The sequence below is a fragment of the Bos mutus genome, chromosome 11, assembly GCF_027580195.1.
Source record: "Bos mutus isolate GX-2022 chromosome 11, NWIPB_WYAK_1.1, whole genome shotgun sequence".
In the NCBI taxonomy this organism is placed as follows: Eukaryota; Metazoa; Chordata; class Mammalia; order Artiodactyla; family Bovidae; genus Bos; species Bos mutus.
This window is the reverse complement of record NC_091627.1, coordinates 33501630-33526714: the sequence shown is the minus strand read 5'-3', so window position 1 is coordinate 33526714 and position 25085 is coordinate 33501630. Positions and strand designations below refer to the sequence as shown.

The window sequence follows — 25085 nt, the reverse complement described above, 5'->3', positions numbered from 1 at the left end:
AGAATGTCTGGAGGTTGTAAAGACCTCAGCAGACCTACTCCCATAATTTACATTTTAAGATAACAGGATTAGCTAGAAGGTTTAATCCAGAGACTGTCCTCAGGCAGGATACATTATTGTTATATAATCCTAAGGAATGTAGAGGAAAAAAAAGAAAGTTTGTCCTTTCTTCCTCCTTGAGAATTCCAGACCCCTCTCTCTTTGGGGACCCCTAGACTTATCAACCTGCCTAGGAAATGACTCTCTCACTCAGTAGTTGCGGCTGGTGGGCTCTAGAGCTCTGGCTCAATAGTTGTGGTGCATAAGTTTAGTTGCTCCACAGCCTACAGAATCTCCCCAGACCACAGATTGAACCTGTGTCCCCTGCATTGGCAGGTGGATTCTTATCCACATCGCCACCAGGGAAGTCTGAGTAAGTATGTTTTTAAGTCTCTATTCGTAATACACACAAGTACATATATTTTAGGCTTTCCTATTGAGAATACACAAATATAAAAGATCACTAGTAAACACATATAGCACACATAGTTACCAGGAAAGAAGAATTTGCAGCTGTCACTGTGCCATAGGGCTTGATGAATGCAGGTTTTAGTTTGGCCATCTGATCCAGAGAGGAAGGACGAATCCCATTATCTTGTGTAACTGTATCTCTTCCTATAAAAATATGGAATTTTTAACTCTAAGCTCAATAAGCATTATATATCTTCTACAGAGAAATATGCTTTAAAATTACAAGAACAAATAAAATGTAAACCATAACTATTCACTAAAAAGAAGGCTCTTTATAGTTATCAAGATGTTACCAAATACGAAAGCAAACTCTTAGGACATTTGGGAAATAATCTAAATGATTTAACATTAAAAAGGATCACTTATTTTCTTAAGATATTCATTTACTTTTGGCTCTTCTTTACAGAAGACTTATAAATACAGAACTTTAAAAACAGGCATGCACGTAAGAACTAAAATATATCTGCCAGACCTAAAGGAGACTTACAAAACATCTCTTTAAAATGCTTACGTATGTTACAACAAAAATTGAAACCTGAGTCAATATTTAAGAATAAAAGCTGAGTATTTTGGAAATATTCATTGAAAATCACTTAGGGTTTTTGGAGTTTTAGAAGAAATTCAGAACTCTCTAACAATATCAAGAAGCATTTCCCTTTACAAAGCTGAGCGAGCTGTTTTACCTGGTACTTTGAAGGGCACAACATCAGAAAGGAGTCCTTCATCCTGTGCCTTTTTGGCCAGGCTGTGAGAGCGCAATGCGTATTCATCCTGCTCCTCCCGAGAAATAGCAAAGGCAGCAGCCAGTCGGTCTGCAGAGTGGCCCATGGTCTCACTGGTGGAGAACTCACTCACTGCAGGAAGCTGGGAAAGGAGATGTTCGGGACCAGGTACACTGTTAACAGGTGCTATACCACACCTAGGGCTATCTGGGGAAGTTAAAGTCTACGATCAATCAGGATTAGGACAAGGGAAGTTCTTTGTCCGCAAGGCATCTCTAAAAAAGGGGCTTCCAAATTCAAATCTTCTAACTGCTATTTTTTCTCTGTCTTGACCTAATAATTAACCTTTCCTTGTAACTAACAGAATTCACAGCTATAGAACATAACTGAACCCATGCCATCTTATCTATCTAAATCTCTGCAGTGGGATGCTTTGGCAACATAAGTCTTTATGTTAGCATTCACGAGTCTTACCTCTGGCGATAGGAAATTCAATCTGAATTTAGAGATTATAGAGAGTCGCTGAGCCAGAGTCTTGGCCTTATTGAGATCCAGCATCATTTTCCTCATTTTCCTTGAATGGCGAATAGGGATGTCAGACATCAACTCTACACCACCTGCCACGACCACGTCACATTGGCCGGAAGCAATGAGGCCGACAGCTACAGGGCATGGGCACAGGTCATATGCACATGAGCATCTTTTGCATAAACTAACAGACCTCTGGTAATTTAAGCTTCTTTTTTTTCCCTTAAATTTAGGCTTGACTTAAAAATTGTACAATAGTTATTAGCACTGTACAACATGTGTAATTCAGGTTTTTATCTTTTCAGAGGGATTAGGATAATTTTTTTGACTGACTCAAAATACATTCAGTGCACTAGAGAAAACAAATTTCATTCAGGCTACAGGGACATCAACTTTTGTAAGTATCCACTGGACCAATTCTCAAACAAATCATATTCTAAAGCAGAACATGTGGCATATTTCACATGTTTCCAGCTTCAGTTTTGGTAACAACTCTTTTTCCTATAATTTCAGTTTCTACTACAAGCTAGATAAAGTATGGCTTTTAGATGTAAGGCAGCCCCCTGCCCTCTGCCCTTTGGCCACTGGCAAGTACTATGTTGCTCTAACTGGAAGCAGTCACATGCTGTGCAGAGTGGAGAATGCCCCCATTTCTGCCTCCAGCTTATTCCCTGCCACCTTTATGATGGACTGGCCACTTGGCCTTGATGTCACTAAGAGAGCACATGATTACTGTATCTTCCAGGTTTCCTGTCTTTTCACAGTAAGGGCTGGTGTTACAAAATGTTCCACAGATTTGCTAAGTTTGTTGTGAGAATTTGTAAATAATTATAAAAAGGCGAAGATGTGGGGGAAAAGTAGAGCAAAGAGCTGTACCATCCAAGTCAGTGATTTATTGCTATGATGATGGTGGAGGGAGGGCCACCATCTTCATGGGGGAGTATCATGCTAGAATCACCTAATCTTAAAACCTAGCAGGTGATAAACTCCTCCTGCCTCAAATCCAGAAGCACCCCCTGCAGTTAATAATCCCTGTGATAGCCAGCCACACTACTGATGGAGACATTACACAAATGGTTGTGGTCCTCAGGTATGGAGGGCAAGAAAAAGGTGGAGAACTACTGTCAAAAATTAAAAAATGTAACTGCTACCGTATTTTCTGAAACACACAAATTCAGAGATCATTTATTTCTGTTAAGAATAATGTTTAATGATCATAGAAAAGACAAAGGAGAACCAACATGTACCTTCTGCTTTCAAAAAAATACATACCTGTGGTCATGGCTTGGTTGGAAGAGATGCAAGCCATGGTGACAGTGTGAGCAGGAGTCTTGTCAGAGAAGCCAGCTCCGAGGGCAGCCTTCAGGAAATACAGTGAATGCAATGATCACTTACAAAGGAAGTGCAATATGTGAGTGAGTACTTCACTGTGAGCAATGCTGTGAGCAGTACTTCACTGTATGGTAAATCAGGAAAGGAGCTAACATCTCACAGAGGAATATTTAAAATACAACTAAGCCCATTATGGAAATGGTTTACGAATTTTTTATCTAGCTGTTAATCAATAAGCACTGCCAAATTCCTTGCAGTGATTTTCTAGTGTGGTATACAAACCTACAGTCCTCTGGCAGTTCACCTCCTCTCTTAGCAATGCTTTCCCCAGCACTTCTAAGAACATTAATATATAATTTGATTTTAACTCATTTAAATTTTCAAATAGACCTAAAGTAAACCTGCTACATATGGTTGGTGGAATGATGAAATATATCATGGGGTGAGATTCTCATGACCTGTGTTCCTGCAGTTATAAGGCTTAGAAGTAAAGCAAAGTTTTCAGATATGAAAATAATTTCTAAAGAACTGACCATTCATCAACAGATTCCCACACAGGTCCCTGGCTTGCTCTACATTCATCTCTACTTTCACTGACTGCCTGATATTTCAGACAGCTCACTGTCAATCCAAAGCAAAGCCGAGTTGGAAAACATGCCAAGTATCCAAGAGTTCAAGTGAATGAAAAAATTTTGGAAAACTGCTTTGGCTACAAGTGAGTCTCTGAAAAATAAGGACTAGACAAGTTAACAACTGGAAACAAGGAAACTGGTCAGGAAGATGACATAAGAGGTGTTTCAAAAGAGAATTAATTTGAAGGACCTTGAGAAAAACTGAGGCCCTCCATTAATCTTGCAAAAATGGAAAAAGGATATCTAATATTTTATTATGCTATTTATTGAGTTAATTACACTGCCAAAAAAAACAATGAACGCCTGATTCTATTTTTGTTCATGTAAAGAACTGATGCATAGGTGCAAAAATCAAATATTCAATACTTATTTTTATAATATTAAAGTTTCACTTTAAAAACAAAACTCTCAACACCTCATGTCCCCGACCACCACCACTTACTATGAAATTCTGGTTCCTATTGAGGGAATTAATTTTCTCTGAAACTATTTAACAATCCTCAGAATACAAGATTTCCTATCACTTGATAAGATTAACATGCTTCCAAAGCCGAAATCAGAGGGTTCAGTTTCTTAACTGATTTTCAGCTTTATACTTCACTTTGCTGAAAAGTACCTATTGGCAACTGCACATCAGCCTCTTGATGTAAACCAACCCAAAAGGAAGAGAAAGGCAAGTCTCCACCGGGAAGGGGAGAAGAGCTCCCCAGTAAGGCAAGGGTAAAGGGCACTCAGGTCGTACTGGCCTGATCCTCATGCAATCCTTTCTAGCAAGTGTCACACCCTTGGCTCCAAGTGACTCTCAGGACTGAAGGAACTTTAAATAGAAGTGGTTGCTGGTGAACCTTGTCTCCGTGCTTCTATTTAAAGTCTGAATAGATCTCAAGGCAAGCTTAGGCTCTAGATGGTGCAATGAAGGGAAAGGAGGAAGATGTCTCTTAGGTAAATTGGAGAGCAGGGAAATAAGCTGAGGCTTTCATTAAAGTCAGGTTCATGGGAACTCAGCATCAGAAGCCTTTCAGGATTTTATTATTACACTTGCTGGAAGTCACAGCAGCCTTCAGGTTGCAAAACAACTTTAAAAAGACATTCTTATATTCCCTGAATTCAGCCTTCAGTATTATTAGTACAGGGCCAGGAGAGGGATCTACCACATGTCAATCAATAGCTGAGATTTGCACATGGATATAAAATTTCCAGAAAAAAAATTTAGAAAAAAATAAGGCTAGATATATATATCTAGATATATCAAGAATAGATATATAGAGAAAATTGAAACAGATTCAACATTTACTTTTAAGTGCTCCTTTAAGAGTCACTTTGGTTTTTTCCCTAGAATATAAGAATTGAAAATGTATTATGAATAATTTGATATATTCATGAAATTGTCATGTTTGATACATTTAGAAGTGTGAAGATCAAGAAAACTCCAAAAAATTAGGAGGTGGGGAAAAAAACCTCTTCCTGTTCTTAATTCTTTCCTGCCTCCCTTACAATATACAATAGCAGTTGATTATTGTAGACTTGAGTAACACCAGGCCTTCAACAGTTTGAACATTTACTTTTGCACATTTACTGATGAGTAAAAAGGTGGGACAAAACACATACTTCCAGTCCTACTCCTTTTCCTTTCTCTTGGCTGACAGTGGTGAAAGTTACAGCCCTTCCAACTATACTGAACGCAATAGTATGGCAAGCACAAACTAGAAATACAGAAAATGCTCAGCACACTGAAATGTGCTTTGGAGCCAACTTTATCCAAATAGCCACTTGCGAATGGAAACAAAGCTCAGAAAACGTTTTTGGAGTCTTCATTACGAAATGACTGTGGGACATGCCGCAGAAGTGCCAAGGCCTCTCATTATCTCAGTTGCTCAATAAACAGTACGTGGAGCTCTGCCAACTGGGGTAAAGGTAAACTTCTATGAACTAGTTAAGAAAAAAAAATGCCCTATGTGTCCACTAGTCAAAGGGAACAAATGAATAAGCACAACTCCCTCCAACAAAAACCATGGGTATGAAATAAGTTCTCTGTAAAATGGAAATTTTAAGTTGATTGGAGGTCGCTATATCTCACATTACAAAAAGTCACATCAGCCATGCTTTGCCCAAATCTCTGTTTTCCTAAAAGAAACACAAACATATCCAAAACCAGCTCAAATAATTGATTTGATTTATAATATAGCATAAACATATACTAGTAAAGTGTACATCATTTGATTTATAATTTTTTTAAATATAAAATAATTCAAATAGTAAAATCACATTTTAAATTAAATATAACTTTAGTGAATTTTAATAGCTTTTAAAGAGTAAATTCTATTAACTAAAATTCAAATTGATTCTCCTATCAATCTCTTCAAACAACATAAAGTTTGACTCACCTCTCTAGCCACATTGCTTGTTTTCACCTCCTGTATAACTGTGCCAAAGATGATATAATCAACAACATCCTTTGGGACACTGGTCCGATGCAACAAACCCCTGCAAGCAGAAGTTAAAAGCAAAGAAACATTTCATACATTCAAGACAGTGCAACAGATCATCACATAAAACATTACACTTAACTCTGGTTAAAAGGTTAACTTTCAATTAAAAAAAGTAGAGACTATCTTTTCCTTAATTTGACAAGCATGTGGCACATTATCAAATAAATTAAAGACTGATTTAAAAAGTCAACTTTTGATGCTCAATTGGCAATAAGAAGTTAAATAGAAAGAATCATCAATAATTTGGAATATAATCTATAAAAATTTTGAATCACTCTGTTGTACCTGAAACTAATACTGTAAATCAACAATATTCCAATAAAAAATGAAAGAAAAAAATAATTTGGAATAGGATAAAACAGATACATAAACCAAAATTTTCAGTCAAAAAGAAAAGAGAAACAACTAGAAAATTAAAGAGATGAAGTAAAATCCCAAATATGTTAAATTTAAATTTGAAATATCAATATAACCACATCATTTTTTTGAAAAGGAAAGCTGCTCTTTACATAAAAATACCAACCAATAAATATAGGAGGAATAAAAGAATAAGTAAAGTCGAAATTGTATAATCTCTAACATAATAACTAATCCAGGCAAAAATTATCAATGAATGCTAAAGTCACTTGGTCAAAGGTTGCTGGGGAATATGGTCTTAAGATATCACCTTACAGATGACTTACTAATTGCAAAAGAAAAAAAATGCACGTTTATCACCAAAAGATCTGGTGGTTTGACCACTCTGACCAAAGGGTTCGATTTAACATTACACATCATGTGCCTCTTGACATGATGCAATAGCCATGTGCTTTACCTATGAAGCATTCTTACCAAAAAATGTTTAACCTGAATCTAATCAAGCTTAGACATTAACTTTCAGTTTACAGGAAATTCACCGAGGAAAGTTAAATATTACTACAAAGATACATCCAGAATGTGGGACATTCTACAAACATCTGGCCTGGACCTTTCAAAAAGTCATTATCATGGGGGGTGGATTGGGGGGATGTCCTAAATTAAAAGAGACTAAAGATATACATTCATTTGCATAATAATATGAATTCTGACCAGATCCTGGTCTGGGGAAAAAAAAAAATTAGAGCAGGAGACCTGGATTCAATCCCTGGATTGAAAAGATCCCCTGGAGGAAGGCATGGCAACCCACTCCAGTATTCTTGCCTGGAGAACCCCCATGGACAGAGGGTCCTGATGGGCTACAGTCCATGGGGTCTCAAAGAGTTGGACATGACTGAGCGACTAAGCATAGCACCATTGGCAAAATGATAACAATTACTAAAACTAAAATGAGGAATCTTCATGTCTCATTCTAGGCTTCTTTCTAGATAAATACACACCTCCACCCCCACCCCACCAGGGATACGAAATTCTGAGGATGCTTATGTCCATTAGGTAAAAATGGCATAGTACAGTTGGTCTTCTGTATACACAGGTTCTGCATCTGTATTTGCATAATCTGTTCAGCTATCCTCATATAGTAATGAAGTTTCTGAGGTAACCATTAAATATACATATTGGTTTTTAGCCTGATCTAGTCCTACACTATAATCTGCAGCTAGCTACAGTACGTTAAGGAATACTATCATGCCAAGAGATCGTCAAGCCTGCAAAATAAAGATCACTGACATTCACCACCTGCTTGAATTTGTGTAGCACACATGGCTAAAATGAAGACTATATGAATCTTATAAAATCTACTAAGTGTTTTTTCTCACCACATAAAGTTAACATATCTTAGCTATGGGAATTCTATTAGACATGCTATTTCAAATGTAAATAAGATCTAAAATGCAACTGCATTTACTTACGAAAGTGCTGCTCTAGCCAAATCATGTGGCATCAGGTCTTTATATCTGGAGGAAGAAAATAAATCATTTAACCAAAAGCCTAGAGCTTTAATAAAAAATGTTTTTCATTCTATTTGAAATATCTAAAGAAATAAGCTAACTATAAGTTGCTATTAATATAAAAGCACTTAACATCATTCCAAAGTAACAGTGTGACTTTGCTATTTGTCATCCTTAAAACTCTGACAAGTCTTGACTCATCCTGCCCACTGTCTTACTGTTTAGCATGACATTGGCAAATATTCTTTAAAACTAAACCCCACTGTTTTAAGTTCCCTTTTATTTTATTTTTAAAAAATTCTTTAGTTATTTTGTGATGTCTAAAGGGACATGAGGGATATATTAGGACTTTTAAAGAAAACTTTGTTTTGAAATTATCTGAGGTTTTACAAAGAATTGGAAAGATAGAACAGAGTTCCTTCATACCTTTCATCCAGCTTCCTCTAATGCTAATCTTATGTAAACATGATGCACTTGTCAAAACTAAGAAATTAACACCAGCACAATACTACTCGATAAGCTTGATCTGACCACATCAGTTTTTCCACTAATTCCCTATTACTGGTCTGTTCCAGGTTCCAATCCATGTATTTACTTGTCATGCTTCCTTAATCTCCTCCAGTGTGTGACAGTTTCTCAGTCTTTCCTTATCCTCCTTGACCTTGACACTTGGAAGACTGGGGTTATGGACACCAGGGAAGAGTATCACAGAGGTAAAATACCCTCTGCTTCTTATCAGAGTGAACTTGATAGCAACATGACTTCTTTCTAGTGATACTAACTCGATCACTTAGTTGAAGCAGTGTCTGCCAGTTTTCTTCATTATTTTTCCCTTTCTGAACTCAATTTATTAGAAGAGAGTCACTTCTGGCCCTTACTCAAGGGAAGAATTAAGTTCCACTTCCTAGTGGAAAAAGTAACAAAGAATTTGTGGACACATGTTAAAATCCTCACAGTAGTTAATAAATATTTCAAGAGAGAGAATTGAGGCTATGCCAATATCTTGTTCCTTCTTAACCTTTCTCACCCACGAATTTTAGCATTCATTCCTAGATCCTGGTTGCAGCAGCTATTCCTGTGATGATTTATCTATTTTCCTCATTCCTTCTGTATTTATTAATTGAAACTGAAGAAAGACTTGTCTTTTCTCTTTTATTTCTTTATTCAATCATTTATTTATATCAGATTGGAGTCATAGATATCTCATGTTTTGAGTTATAGTATAATATTATACTATTATAATTTATTTTATTAATCAAATTTTCCTAATTTTTGTCATTGGAAGTTATTTTAGGTTGGCCCTGTGTTTTTTTGGCATGCCCCTTTTTCTAAGCATTTCTTTACTTCCTGGAACTGAAATGTTCCAGATGCATCTGGATTAAATAAGAATATTTATTCTTTAAATTCCTGAAAATTAAAACCTGAAAATTCAGAAATGTTTTTATTTTTACTGTGAATAACTAGAAGAACCATCAGTGATTTTATTTTATTTTTTTAAATTTAATTTTATTTTTAAACTTTACATAATTGTATTAGTTTTGCCAAATATCAAAATAAATCCACCACAGGTATACATGTGTTCCCCATTCTGAACCCTCCTCCCTCCTCCCTCCCCACATCAGTGATTTTAAAAATCTTTTATAGGGAAAACCAGTTCCCTACAATTTAGAGCAGAGTAACTTGGGCAAAAGTGTATCAATTTTAAAATGCCTAAACCACAATTATCTATCATTTTACAATTTTTCTTCTCATGCTCCTATAACTCCCTCTCAGCCAGGATGCTGAAAGATTCCCACATGCCACGGCTGGAGTATATTCCTAAGAGTGCTTCCAAAATATTTCCAAAAGACCTATAGGTCTTTCAAGTGACACAAGTTGAAAGCAAAGCTTCTTCAAATTAAACAGAAAAAGATCTTTTTCCATCTAGAAAGTCATTTTCTATTTTAGAAGACTCATTTTTACCTCAATCATAAGATTAATAATATGATTTAACTATTTGTCTTCTTTATAAATTCTTCTCTTTGTATTATTTTTAGTCATTTTTGTTTTGCACATGAATAGTACCTTAAAATTTTTATTCCTTCTTCTCTATTAACTATATTTGCCTACCATTACTCAACATTCTTCTCTGTGCTACTAAATTACTCATGAACTTTATCTTCTTCCTCAATTAGGATTCTAAATTAAACTAAAACATACTAATAAAAAATAACAAAAGGAATATAGCCTATACCAATGTGCTGAATATCTCAAATTTCACCTTTGGTAGTTTGATACCAACTATCAAAGGAAATGTGTAAATGATATCTTTGAGCATGTTCATGTTTTTTTAACAGCTAGTCAAACAGTTGGAATCAAACTTCTACACAGTATACAAACAGCCTTTACCACAAAATGGCCTTTCTAGTCAAGAATTTTCTTCTCTTGATGGAAGTTTCTTTTCCTACCCTGCTGCTGCTAAGTACAATAAGGATCCACTCTGCTGCTAAAGCTTCAGGTTCTTATTCTTACTACTGTTGTGTCCATACAAGAAAGTTATTATATTGAGAAAAGAGGGTGAAGAATCTTCACCATTTACTTACCTAAGAAGATATTCTCTAGGTCCTAAACCACTATTTAAAAATGAATGTTTCTTGTTTCTGTATGTACATGCATGCATGCGTGCACATACATATACATACACACACATGCACACACACATCTGTATCTTCCATAAATGGTGGCATTATACACAATGCTCTGAACTTTGCTTTTTACACCTAACGTATCTTCAAGATTTTTTCATATTAGTATAGAAAGGTCTCATTAATTTTAACAGATACTCAACTTTTCTTAGCTTATTTTTAAGTTAGTGACTGCTAGTTCAAAACATGAACATCAAAAAATCTTAACAGAATACAACTAAATGTTTCATTTAATTTTCACTTAGTTCCCAAAGTCCATCATCAATTTTTAGAAAGACTGGGCCTCAGTGGGGAACAGAAAAGGAGAAAGGAAGTCTAGGGGGAACAGTAGTTAGGTTCTGGGGGCCTTGAAGGTTGGTCTAGGACCATTGTTATTCCATATATTTGGGGTTGTGCTATACCAGGATTTGGACCAGTCCATCAACTCCAATTCTGATAACTTCCAGAAAGCCAAAGCAGCAGATTAAAGTCCCTTCAAGATGCCCATGGGCCCACGGCCTCAGTATTTAAACTTCTGAAGAGGCACAGAAACAATGTACTTCTCTCCAGATGAGGAAAGGGCATCTGTTGGAAGCAAGCTACCTAGTTCCACACTAGGTTTTCAAAATACAGCTAGTTTAGTCTAACACTACACTAGACTAGCTCATGAGAAAAGATGAAAAACAGATTCTGCCACTCTATTTCACTACTGACTTGCCTTATTCTGTATTAATTTCATGAAAATATTGTTTATATATTAGTTGACCAGCAATATTATTAGGGGCTTCCTTGGTGGTTCAGATGGTAAAGTATCTGCCTACAATCCAGGAGACCTGGGTTCAATGCCTGGGTTGGGAAAATCCCAGGAGAAGGGAATAGCAACCCACTCCAGTATTCTTGCCTGGAGAATTCCATGGACAGAGGAGCCTGGCGGGCTACAGTCCACATGGTCACAAAGCATTGGACACAACTAAGTGACTAACACTTTCAGCAACAGTATTACCTACTGGGTTAATTCACAAAGGTTCCTTTTGAAAACACCTTAAAAGAAGGAATAAATAAACTATATGGGGTGATGGATGTGTTAATTAACTTGATTGTGGTAATCATTTCACAATGTAGATACACATTAAATGTAGGTCAAGAAGCAACAGAACCAGACGTGGAACAACAGATTGGTTCAAAATTGCGAAAGGGGTACATCAAGACTGTATATTGTCACTCTCTTTATTTAACTTATATGCAGAGTACATCATGTGAAGTACTGGGCTGGATGAATCACAGGCTGGCATCAAGATTGCCTTGAGAAACATTAACAACCTCAGATACGCAGAGGACACCACTCTAATGGCAGAAAGCAAAGAGGAACTAAACAGCCTCTTGATGAAGGTGCAAGAGTGAAAAAGCTGGCTTAAATGTAAGCATTCAAAAAGTTAAGATCATGGCATTCAGTCCCATCACTTCATGCAAATAGATGGGGAAAAAAGGGAAACAGTGACAGACTTTACTTTCTTGAGCTCCAAAACCACTCGGATGGTGACTGCAGCCATGAAATTAAAAGAAGCTTGCTCTTCGGAAGAAAAGCTATGACAAACCTCAACAGTGTATTAAAAAGCAGAGACGTCATTTTGCCCACAAAGGTCCATATAGTCAAAGGTATGGTTTTTCAAGTAGTCATGTACGGGTATGAGAGTTGAATCATAAAGAAGGCCAAGTGCCAAAGAATTGATGTTTTCAAACTGTGGTCCTGGAGAAGACTCTTAACAGTTCCTTGGACAGCAAGATCAAACCAGTCAATCCTAAATGAAATCAACCTCGACAATTCATTGGAATAACTGAGTTGAAGCTGAACCTCCAAAACTTTGGCCACCTGATGCGAAGAGCCAACTCACTGGAAAAGACCCTGATGCTGAGAAAGACTGAGGGCAGGAGAAGGGGGCAACAGAAAATAAGATGGTTGGATGGTATCACTGACTCAAAGGACGTGAGCATGAGCAAACTCCAGGAGATAGTGAAGGACAGGGAAGCCCAGCGTGCTGCAGTCCATGGTGTTGCAGAGAGTCGGACACAACTTAGTGACTGAACAACAATATGCATTGAATCGTCACATTGTATTCCTTAAAAAACAATCACATTGTATAACCTAAATATATGCAGTTTTTATTTGTTAATCATACTTCAATACAGCTGGAGAGAAAAAAGAAAAAAAGGAATAACAAGTAACAGAATCATTTCATACTTACGAAGTGCCTGATAGCAAAAATGGAGTGCGAACACCATCCACCACCACAATATTCCTTATGTTGGGTTTGGCTAGGGTTTTTTTCGATTTAGTCTGGGAAGCTTTAAGATAAAGTTCAGAGAAAAAATTAATTAAAATACAAGAAGTCAGGTAAGTTTTTACATTTTTAAAGATAGACATTCTAAGAGGGATTTTATCACTCCATGCCAAATTGCATTAGTCATTTACCAAACCACTACAACTAAAAAAAAAAGGATTAAGAAATTAGTGAGCATTTTCAAGTTTCCAAATAAAATTTAAGGCAAATATAGAGATTATACCTAGTGATAATATCACTTATGCCATTAACAAATTATTTTTATCAAGTGCTTGACAATCCATTTCACTGAAAGCAACCAATTAAGTCTGCCCTTAATACCTTAATACTCTTGCTTTTCTATGTAGAAATAAAGGCATCTGGTTGGTGACTACTGCAATTTGACAAAAACCTAGCACGCTTCCTGACTCTGTCTGACTCAATTTGTGTAGCTATTTTGTAACATCTAAAAAGCAACCTTTCTCTAATGTTTTAATTAAAAAAACAAAACATGAGTGGTGGTTAAAAAAGAAAAAAATAAATAATACTAAAATATGGAAAGTAAAACCCAAGTTCCGTCTTTATGCCCTCTGCTGCCCTATTGCAAACTAAAGCCTGTTCAGCACGAGTACATTCCCTTTTCCTCCCATCAAATCAGCTGATCACATTCCTTTGTCTTAACATGTGCCCTCTTGTACCACTATCAACATCAATGTTAAAACAAACCACTTGTAGGACAGTGTTAAACACCAGTAACATGACAAGGCTTAAGTCTCACAAAGGTTTACAATATAGTTGGGGAGAGAGAAACACAAAAACTGTTTAAGAGCAATATAAATAAGAATATTCTAAATGCCAGAAAAATGGTATTTAACGTGGTATTCAATGTGACTTTCTCCCAGCTGGCAAGAAACAGATCTATCTGTGTGACTGCAATAAGAATTTCTGAGTAAACATTAGAATTAGGTGAAATGTGAAATGAGATGGAAAGGAATTATTATTATTCTTTGTGAGGTTAATACATATCTATATTCTAGTTAGAGTTTAGAAGCCAAAGAAAATATATTTTTTATATGACAACATGAAACTTTTCTGGGTGGGATTAAATAACAGACCCCTGGGAATACACTATATGTAAAACAATATAAAATATCATCTTGTATTTCCACTGAATTTACAGATTTCAAAGTGTTTGAGATATCTTAATAACTACTTGAGGTTAACATGGCTAAAATTATTATTCTTTGTTAGATAAAAAACTATAAAGCAGGGAAATGACATGATGAGTTGAAGGTCAAACTGCCCAGAAAGAAGTAGAACTGAATCAAAGCAGAGTTCTTCTGAATCTTGGTAAGGTATTTTTTTTAATTAAGTGATTATCCAGGTAGAAATACCACAACAAGACCAAAATCAGAAGTCATAGATCAATATAGGACCCAGGCAAGTGAATATACAAAACTACCGCAGGTTCTACAAAAGTATGTATTCAACAGTGAAGAAGCCTAATCCGCTGGGTTTACCAAGGGTCTAAAAGACCATATAGTATCAACAAATTTCTTTTTTCACTTCATATTGACTAAACAACCTTCTTTTATTAACTAGTCACACCTATTTCAGGTATGCATCCTCTTGCACATGCACTAAGATGATACTCAGTAACAGAAGCCTGTCACTGAAAGTGTAAAAAGTTAACTTTTGGCTTCACAATCATTTTTAGGACTGGGGCTTCCCTGGTGGCTTAGCGGGAAAGAATCCACCTGCCAATGCAGGAGACACCGGTTAGATCCCTGGGTCAGGAAGAGCCCCTGGAGGAGGAAATGGCAACCCACTCCATTATTCTTGCCTGGGACAATCCCATGAACAAAGGAGCCTGGTGAGCTACAACCTGTGAGGCCACAAAGAGTTGGACATGAGTGACTCGCACACACGCATCTTTAGGACTGACAGCCCGTAGCTGAGTAAACTAACCAACCAGAACCTGAGCAAACTAACAAAGAACAAATGAACAAACACAGAACCTCAGTGACTCCATAGGCTCCAGATCCCAGAAAGAAGCCTCCTGCCAACATCCTCAAGCCACCTTACACCATGCACTATCATTACTGATTGGTCCTGTATTGTTTTAATTTGAAGGCAACAGTGATGTTCTTATTGATCATAAAAAGGGGAGAGTTAGAAAATTAGTTTTTGTTTTTATTCAAAATTCACAAATCTAGATCCTATAATCTAACTTTTAAATCAGAAATATTTTTATTTTTTACAAATTACTGTACCTGCGGCAGCTTGTAGCTGGGAGGAACTGCTCAGAGGTCTCATACCTGGAAGACAAAATCAAGTGTTTACAAAAAGCAGTACAATTCCATGTTTGCACAAGATGCTTACACATTCAAGTCTAATCTTAAAAACAAAGAACAAATGAAACTTACAAAATCTGAGGGCCCATTTTGATGTATTGGGAAGATTTTTTAAAGTGTAAGTCAAGAGGGAAGTCATTCTGAAATCTGAAAAAGAAAACAAAAAGACTTTCTGGGTTATTTGAACAACCTGCAGTTTAAACTGTAGGCTATGATCTCTGATATCTCACCCATGGGTTACTATAAAATACTTAAAAATTTACTCTATTACCAACTACCTTTCCCCTAATATTATAGCTATGTAGACATAGCTTTCATAACATGCAAACCACTAATCTAATCATTAATTCTCATAAGGACCTGTGAAGTAAGCATGATTATTGTACTTTTTGTGAGATTAGAAACTGAAGTATACAGGAATTGAGTAACTAGTAAGAGGCAGAGCTATGATTTGAAGCCAGACAGTCTAGTCCAGCAGTATTCTTGGCTGGAGAATCCCATGACAGAGGAACCTGGTGGGCTATAGTCCAGAGGATCACGAAGAGTTGGACATGACTGAAGCGACTGAGCACGCACGCATGCTAGCTCCAGAGGTTATGTTTTTCTCTAGGGTCAAAGGGGTACAGACTATTGGATAGGATCAGGAAGCCACCAGTGTGACTTTCCTGATTTTGATGCTTGTATTGTGATGATGTAGAATGCCTTGTGTAATATTTGTATTTGAAGGGGATACACACTAAAGAATTCAAAGTATCACTTCTTACCTGATATAAGAAAAAAAGTTCATATACTACACTTGCTACTTTTTTATAAGCTTGATATTATTTCAAAATAATAAAAATACAAAACTCCTACATATTAAAACATATTTAAAATATATTAAAACATTTTCCTAAATTCCTCATAATGAGTTCCTATGAAACAGTAAGAAAAAAATGGGCAAACGATATGAACAAAGTGTTCATGGAAATGGAAACACAAATGGCTCTTAGATACATGTTCAATCTCACTCATAAAAGAAATACAAATTACAGCCACAGAGAGGTATACCATTTGACTTAGAGGTCTGACATTCACTGTGTGGTAGAGGCTGCACAAACAGGCTCTCTCATATACTGCTGCTGAGAGTATAAACTGCTGCACCTCCACAGGTACATTCCTATGGAGGCCAATTTGGCAATTAACTGTCAAAAAATTACAACTACACCTAACTTCTGATCAGTAACTCCATTTCTCTGAATTTTTATTTACATGGTTGGTCGGTGTAAACAAAGAATACATCAGAAGTGATGCTGCTGCTAAGTCACTTTAGTCGTGTCCAACTCTGCGTGACCCCATAGATGGCAGCCCACCAGGCTCCCCCATCCCTGGGATTCTCCAGGCAAGAACACTGGAGTGGGTTGCCATTTCCTTCTCCAATGCATGAAAGTGAAAAGTGAAAGTGAAGTCGCTCAGTCGTGTCCGACTCTTAGCGACCCCATGGACTGCAGCCTACCAGGCTCCTCCGTCCATGGGATTTTCCATGCAAGAGTACTGGAGTGGGGTGCCATTGCCTTCTCTGAGACGTCACTTTTTAGATTCGGCTGTAAGAGATACTGCAGTTCCCATCTTGGTCTGTCTCTCAGATAACTCGCTCCAGGAGAAGGCAGCTGGCATGTCAGGAACAGCCCCACAAAGAGGCTCTCATGATGAGGCAGGAGGATGACAACTCCTGTCAACAGTCATGTGAGTGAGCTTGGAAGTGGATCCTCTAGCACAGACAAGTTTTCGGATGACTACAAGCCTGGACAACATTCTGACTGCAACCTCATGAGAAACTCAAAGCCAGAACAACCCAGCCAAGTCACTCCAGATTCCTGGCCCTCAGAAACTGTATAACAAATTTTTATTGTTTTAAGCTACTAAATTTTGGAGTAATTTGTTACACAACAATTGTTTGTTGTTCAGTCACTAAGTCATGTCTGACTCTTTGAGATCCCATGAACTGCAGCATGCCATTCTTCCCCATCCTTCACAACGTCTCAGAGTTTGCTCAAATTCATGTCTGTTGAGTCGAGGATGTTATCTAATCTCATCTCATCCTCTGCCACCCTCTTCTTTTGCCTTCAATCTTTCCCAGCATCAGGCTCTTTTTCAATGAATGGGCTCTTCCCACTAGATGGCCAAAGTATTAGAGCTTCAGCATCCAATGAAAATTCCTTCCGATGAATATTCAGGGTTGATTTCCTTTAGGATTGACTGGTTTGATCTCCCCGCAGTCCAAGGAACTCTCAGGAGTCTTCTCTAGCACCGCAATTCGAAAGCATTAATTCTTTGGTGCTCAGCCTTTTTTGTGGTCCAACTCTATACAGCAATAGCTAATATAAAAGCCTTATTTAATTTCTCTTAGGTCTTCATAGGCTAAAAAGAGATGTCCTGTGGCTTCCAAAAAGAAAAAAAAATCACATTTATCAAATACATGGATTGAAAAGAGGAGTCCAACCTCTCACCAGCTCACCAGCTTGTATATGTTCAACGACTCTGGCCAGGAATACACAAACTGGCCCATGAGATGAGGACCACTTTATCCAGAAGCAACATTTGATGCCATTTGAGTCTGGAATACAAGTCTCCTTCAGTTCAGTTCAGTTCAGTCACTCAGTCGTGTCCGACTCTTTGCGACCCCATGAATCCCAGCACGCCAGGCCTCCCTGTCCATCACCAACTCCCGGAGTTCACTCAGACTCACGTCCATCGAAGTCAGTGATGCCATCCAGCCATCTCATCCTCGGACCTCCCCTTCTCCTCCTGCCCCCAATCCCTCCCTGCATCAGAGTCTTTTCCAATGAGTCAACTCTTCACATGAGGTGGCCAAAGTACTGGAGTTTCAGCTTTAGCATCATTCCTTCCAAAGAAATCCCAGGGCTGATCTCCTTCAGAATGGACTGGTTGGATCTCCTTGCAGTCCAAGGGACTCTCAAGAGTCTTCTCCAACACCACAGTTCAAAAGCATCAATTCTTCGGCACTCAGCCTTCTTCACAGTTCAACTCTCACATCCATACATGAACACAGGAAAAACCATAGCCTTGACTAGACGGACCTTTGTTGGCAAAGTAATGTCTCTGCTTTTGAATATGCTATCTAGGTTGGTCATAACTTTCCTTCCAAGGAGTAAGAGTCTTTTAATTTCATGGCTGCAGTCACCATCTGCAGTGATTTTAGAAACTGGTCAATCTAATCACACTAGGACCACAGCCTTGTCTAACTCAATGAAACTAAGCCATGCCCGTGGGGCAATCCAAGACGGGCGGGTCATGGTGTAGAGATCTGACAGAATGTGGTCCACTGGAGAAGGGAATGGCAAACCACTTCAGTATTCTTTCCTTGAGAACCCCATGAACTGTATGAAAAGGCAAAATGATAGGATACTGAAAGAGGAACTCCCCAGGTCAGTAGGTGCCCAATATGCTACTGGAGATCAGTGGAGAAATAACTCCAGAAAGAATGAAGGGATAGAGCCAGAGCAAAAACAATACCCAGCTGTGGATGTGACTGGTGATAGAAGCAAGGTCCGATGCTGTAAAGAGCAATATTGCATAGGAACCTGGAATGTCAGATCCATGATTCAAGGCAAATTGGAAGTGGTCAAACAAGAGATGGCAAGAGTGAATGTCGACATTCTAGGAATCAGCGAACTAAAATGGACTGGAATGGATGAATTTAACTCAGATGACCATTATATCTACTACTGCAGGCAGGAATCCCTCAGAAGAAATGAAGTAGCCATCATGGTCAACAAAAGAGTCCGAAATGCAGTACTTATATGCAATCTCAAAAATGACAGAATGATCTCTGTTCGTTTCCAAGGCAAACCATTCAATATCACAGTAATCCAAGTCTATGCTCCAACCAGTAACACTGAAGAAGCTGAACGGTTCTATGAAGACCTACAAGACCTTTTAGAACTAACACCCAAAAGAGATGTCCTTTTCATTATAGGAGACTGGAATGCAAAAGTAGGAAGTAAAGAAACACCTGGAGTAACAGGCAAATTTGGCCTTGGAATATGGAATGAAGCAGGGCAAAGACTGATAGAGTTTTGCCAAGAAAATGCACTGGTCATAGCAAACAAGTCTCCTTAAGTAAAGCTTATTTCGAAATAAAATTCATGAAAACAGTCAAGAAAATAAAAAAAGGGACACCTTGCTCTAACAGATATCAAAACTTTCTACAAAGCACCAGGAATTAAACAGTGCTGAACCTAAAGGAAATCAGTCCTGAATACTCATTTGAAGTACTGATCCTGAAACTCCAATACTTTGGCCACCTGATGCCAAGAACTGACTCATTGGAAAAGACCCTGATGCTGGGAAAGATTGAAGGCAGGAGGAGAAGGGGACGACAGAGGATGAGATTGTTGGATGGCATCACCAATTCAATGGATATGAGTTTGAGTAAGCTCCAGGAATTGGTGATGGACAGGGAAGCGTGCTGCAGTCCATGAGGTTGCAAAGAGTCAGACACGACTCAGCAACTGCACTGAACTGAATCAACAGAACAGGATGTAGTAAGTTCATAAGCATACTCATGTGTATGAGAACTTAGTATATAATAAAGAAAACATTTCAAATAAGTGGGAGAAAGATGACTTACTCAATAGATTTTCTGGGGAAATGTCTAACCACTTGGAAAAAAATTAGATCCATAGCTCACACTGTATGTACAAATTACAGATGGATTAATCTAAATAAATACTTTTTAACCTGCTACAAGAAAATATCAGAGAATATTTTTATAATCTTAAATGGGGAAAGGTTTCCAACATATGGGATGACACCCAGAGGCCATAATGGAAAGTAACTAAAAAATCTGATTAAATAAGCATTTAAAATATCTACACAGTAAAAGATACTAAAATAAAGTTAAAAGGCTAACAATAGATTCAGAGAAAACATTTGTAACATGGAAAACAAGGGGTTAAAACTCATATTCCATAAAGAGTTATACTTGTGCTCGCTATTAGTATCAGTAGGTGATGGTATAAAGGTCTTTAGTTCCCCTTTATGAAAGCTACAATGAGAAAAATAGCATTTCTGTCCTTGATGGAGCTTATGATTTTGCTCAGAGTACAAGAAACAAAAAAGTCAGAGAGTCAAACAGTGACCTAAATCAGGGGCTGGCAAACTACAACCCATGGGCCTCTAGCTAATATAGATTTCACATTTTTAAAGAGTTGTAGAGCAAAATAAAACAAAGAATATATGGCAGAGATCAATGTGGGTTATAAAGCCTAAACTATTTACTACCTGGCCCTTTACAGAAAAAGTTTGCCATTCCTGATCTAAACAATAAGTACTACACTGAATTAAATGAAAAAGCATTGCATGGGCAGGACAAGCTTTGAACTGTAAAAACCTTATAAGTTGGAGGGCCTTTGTTGAACATCAAGAATCCTTTCTTGTAAATTAAGAGGTCACTGCTCATCCAGATTCTGCTTAACGTGCTCAGTGATGGAAGACTCACCATTTGACTTAAGCTTTAAACAGAAACCTCTCTTCTTCCCATACTCCTCAATTCAGTCTCAACTTCCCTGCCATTTCCCCCTGCCTCTTCCTTCTCCCTCTCCTGAGGAACAATCTGGTGAAAAGTGGCACAAATTTATGCCCGAATCTGGCTCTGCCACCTAGCAAGTAATTTATATAAATCACCATGCCCCCCAAACTTTACCTACAAAACGTTAAGTAACAATTTGGGGATCGTGAGGATTAAATGAGATGGCGGTGAAACGACCTAGAGGGTCCTCAACATCACTTTTTGGAATCAATTAATTTATTCCAGGGCTCAAGCGTCTCTCTCCAGCACAAAAACAGCTATCATGTAGTGCAGAGCTCTTGACTAGAAGTTAGTAGACACAGGCTACCACCTGTGGCCATGGGTAAACTGACTCACTCTGATTCATGGGCTTCACCGATGCAGTGAAGGAGATCAAAGACCAGATGATCTTCGGTTCCCTCCTGAATGAGAAAATGATCTTGAGCCTTGGCTGTCGGAGCCGGACACAGGAATGCCTCAGTTCGTCTGACAATCGAGTTCCAAAAAAGCCACACAACCGAGATTCACCCTCGAAAGCTTTATAAAAGGGGTAATACTCCTGGCCCTGTTGCGATTCTCAATAGCCGCCGACCTGCCTACAGGCAAAATAGGGGTTACAACACCACTGGAACACAGGCCAGCGCTTTTAACCGACACACACACACACAAATTAGTTAACTTGCGGTGATAAATTAAAAGGCATAGGCGACATCGTTGCTCGGAGCTACAGACAGAACGCTAGGCCAAATTACTGCCCAAACTGCACTCGTACCGGAGACCCGGACTGAGAAACTTCCTTCCGCTCCCTCGAACTCCAGGGAGTGGAGGCCAGGCGGCCGGGGGCACAGGCGTAGCAGGCGGGAAACTGCGGACCCCGCCGGAGAAAGGGCAGGCGGTAGCCGAGCGCACGCCCCTTCTCACCTTAGGTCTCGTCGGCTGAGTCTCCAGCAGCAGGCAAGGCTCCCGCCCGTATGACAGGACCAGACGGGTACCAAGAGGCGGGGCCTCCCTGGAAAGGACCCTTCGCGGGCCTCACAGGCTTCCCTGCCTGCCCGCCGGCTGCCTGACTGGAAAATCCGGAAAGCTGTCCTCTCTGAGCTTTCTTCCTTTCCTGCGGAGAAAGTGTCCTTTTTTTTCGGCTAACGGGGAGTTAGCCGGAAGCGAAGGGCAAGGTTAAGGAGCCGGCGGCAACTCGCCATCGGGGTTTCAGTCGCGGGTTTTCAGTCAGGCAGTACGTCGGGCGCCTGGGCAGTGCCAGGCTGAGGGAAGAAAAGTCCTCTACTCGGCTGCCCGCACTTGAAGGGCTTTCCACTTTCGTCCGCTCCCGCTCAAGATGGTGGCCTCTCGAGCAATTGGCAGCCTCAGCCGCTTTACTGCCTCCAGGACGCTCCGCTGCTCAGGTGAGGCCTGGTTGAAGGCACCCCACGGCCCCGGGACAGAACTGCGGAGACCCGGGAGCCGCGTCTCCCCATGGCTGCCACCTCCCTGCCGCGGCCCTGGATGAGGGGGAGTGATGCTGCTCTGAGACCCGGTCTCATTCCCTGGCGCAGCGACTGACATTTTCTCTCTCGTTTTGAGTCCTGCAGCTGTTTCAGGCTTCGTAGCCCCTAACGTCTCTGAGTCTTGTCCACCCGGTCTGGCATTTTCCGCAGGTCTCCTCTTAGTTTCTTTAATGATGGCCTTGAACCTGTCCCTACTGGATTGGGAGGACTAAGAGAACAAGGACAGTCCAATCTGTCACATCTTCGTGCTTCACTGCACCTTGCCTGTAACGGGGAGCATCTTATTTACTTCTTGTATGAAATTAACCAGTCTTGCAAATGACTGCCATTCCCTGCGCTTTTCCCTCACAACCTTTTACCTATTACCACACTGGGTAGATGCAGTCCATGGGGTCGCTAAGAGTCGGACACGACTGAGCGACTTCACTTTCACGCATTGGAGAAGAAAATGGCAACCCACTCCAGTATTCTTGCCTGGAGAATCCCAGGGATGGGGGAGCCTGGTGGGCTGCCGTCTATGGGGTCGCACAGAGTCGGACACGACTGAAGTGACTTAGCAGTAGCACGCTTCAACAGGAAGCTGAACTTTTGCAGCTCCAGTAATTCCAGTGTGAATGTATAATATGTAGAATTTCAAGAGGCAGATTCTGCAACTTTCCAGAAGAAGCACTTAAAAAAAAAAAATGCAGATACCTTGTATCTTAAAGAACAAGATGTTAGATAATTTTACCAACTATTTCTACCCTTGTTTCTGACTATACCCGGTTAGCTTGCATTAGCTGTATTGTCTTTTTCTCTTCAAACTGGCAGTGAAAGAGTTAAAGTGGGTGCTTGTGGAAAATTAAGCATTTTCCTTCTGTCTCAAATCTGTAAGGTGAAATGTGACTGTTTGTTGCATGTTGTACTTAATATCGGTTACTTAATTAGAAATATAATTTATAAAATGCCTTCCTCCTTCTGAATCACTGTATGCTGTTTTTAGAGGCGTTCCTTTACTGTAAGGGACTAATTTTGAATGTTTGAACCTTTTCTGCTTTGTTATTTTGACCAATGTTTTTAGTCTCCACGGGACTGCTCTGTATGTGTGTGCATACCTGTCATAACACTACAGAAAATTGAAATGTTGCAAAGATTGGGGGAAAGGGTTAAGCAAAAAATAATCACCCTTTCTCTTACTACTCACATACCTACAGTTAGTATTCAGTCATGTTACCTGACAGTTTGATTGTTTTCCACATTTTTGGTTTAACACTTTAAAATTATCAGATGTATATTTTTGAACTTCCGTTTCATTGATTTTAAGGTAATGCAATTAAAAGCATTAGATTTGGAGTGTGACTTCTCAGTTTCAATCTGGCTCTGCCTTTTACCCACTGGTGACCTTACCCTTTGGTGACCTTGGGCAAGTCATTTCTATGTCTGTTTTCTCTTTTGTGAAATGGGGAATAATACCATCTTGTGAGCTTTAAAGGGCGTATTTTAGGTGTAAAGCAATTTTTCATGGAGTAAGTGCTATTATTATTAATAAATATTAGCTATTATTAACTCTTCCCTGCCCTGAAGAATTATGATTTTATATATCTGAGACTTTTTTAAAGTAATTTTTACATTGTGCATGTGTGATAAAGTTACAAGCTTACTTTTTCTATATTTTTTGTATAGAAATATAGATACACATATGTGTATCTATATTTTGCATTCTGTTTTAACCTATAAGAAAATATGGCTGAGGGGAAAGATAAATTGGGGGATTGGTACTGACATACACATGCTACTGTATGTAAAACAGATAACTAATAAGAACCTGCTATAAAGCCCAGGGAACTCAGTACTCTGTAGTGACCTATATGGGATTAGAATCTAAAAAAGAGTGGATACATTTATGTGTATAACTGATTTCTTTGTTGTACAGCAGAAACTAAGACAATATTGTGTTGATAAATCAACTGTACTCTAATAAAAATTAATTTAAAATTTCTTAAAGAAAATATGACTTATTAGTTATTGCCCCTTTTAGTAACAATGTATAAATTTTGAAAAAAAAAAAGGCCTAGAAAGTGAATTTAAAATTACTTGCATACTTGGATTGCCACTTAGACTGAAAAGACTAACACTAATTAAAAGTCTGTGCCTAGGTAGTGCCAGACTTTTAATGAGACTATGATATTTAATGATGGATGATTAAAATTCTTCACACTGATTTGTACTTCTTGAAGTTTTAACCCATTCCTGCATGAGTGCTATAATTCTGAGTGTGACTATCAAATGAAGATCACATCTTGATCAAAATATCTTAATTCCCACTCTTATTCTCTACCCCCCACTCCTATTCTAATCCAAATTCCTAATTACATAAGTAGTAGAACAATTTCTCAGGTAATGAATTGAAGGCAGATATCTTAGCAGATGGTGTATATTTAAATTTGACTCTTACTTACATAATCCTGTCCCTTCACCAGGACTAGATATTGAGAAAAACTGTTAATTGTTAACAACCATAGTAACACGTTCATATTTGAAATATGTATCAGCATAATCCAGCTCTCTCCACTGCTATAGTCTTAGGTCTTGTAGGTATCTTCTTGAGTTAAAATGATT

The 25085-nt window shown here is 38.6% G+C and overlaps 2 protein-coding genes across 5 annotated transcripts in view; one reads left to right on the top strand and one right to left on the bottom strand.

The window, feature by feature from the left end:
- HADHB (hydroxyacyl-CoA dehydrogenase trifunctional multienzyme complex subunit beta) overlaps positions 1-21995 on the bottom strand; it is a 30134-nt gene extending 8139 nt beyond the window's left edge. The window contains exons 1-11 of one of the 4 annotated variants that reach the window (XM_070379241.1): positions 21907-21978; positions 21343-21581; positions 15486-15560; positions 15333-15377; positions 12985-13084; positions 8040-8084; positions 6109-6208; positions 3033-3120; positions 1707-1894; positions 1194-1374; positions 533-654 (exon numbers count right to left, since the gene is read on the bottom strand). In XM_070379241.1, the coding sequence (XP_070235342.1) occupies positions 533-654; positions 1194-1374; positions 1707-1894; positions 3033-3120; positions 6109-6208; positions 8040-8084; positions 12985-13084; positions 15333-15377; positions 15486-15560; positions 21343-21352 (954 nt within the window). In that variant the 5' untranslated portion in view covers positions 21353-21581; positions 21907-21978. The other 3 variants (XM_070379242.1, XM_005895692.3, XM_005895693.3) reach the window with 3 other exon arrangements.
- Positions 21996-22227: 232 nt separating this feature from the next.
- HADHA (hydroxyacyl-CoA dehydrogenase trifunctional multienzyme complex subunit alpha) overlaps positions 22228-25085 on the top strand; it is a 42324-nt gene continuing 39466 nt past the window's right edge. Inside the window, exon 1 of the mRNA XM_005895696.3 lies at positions 22228-22385. Coding sequence (XP_005895758.1) covers positions 22319-22385 — 67 coding nt within the window. The 5' untranslated portion in view covers positions 22228-22318. The remainder of the gene's footprint in view (positions 22386-25085) is intronic.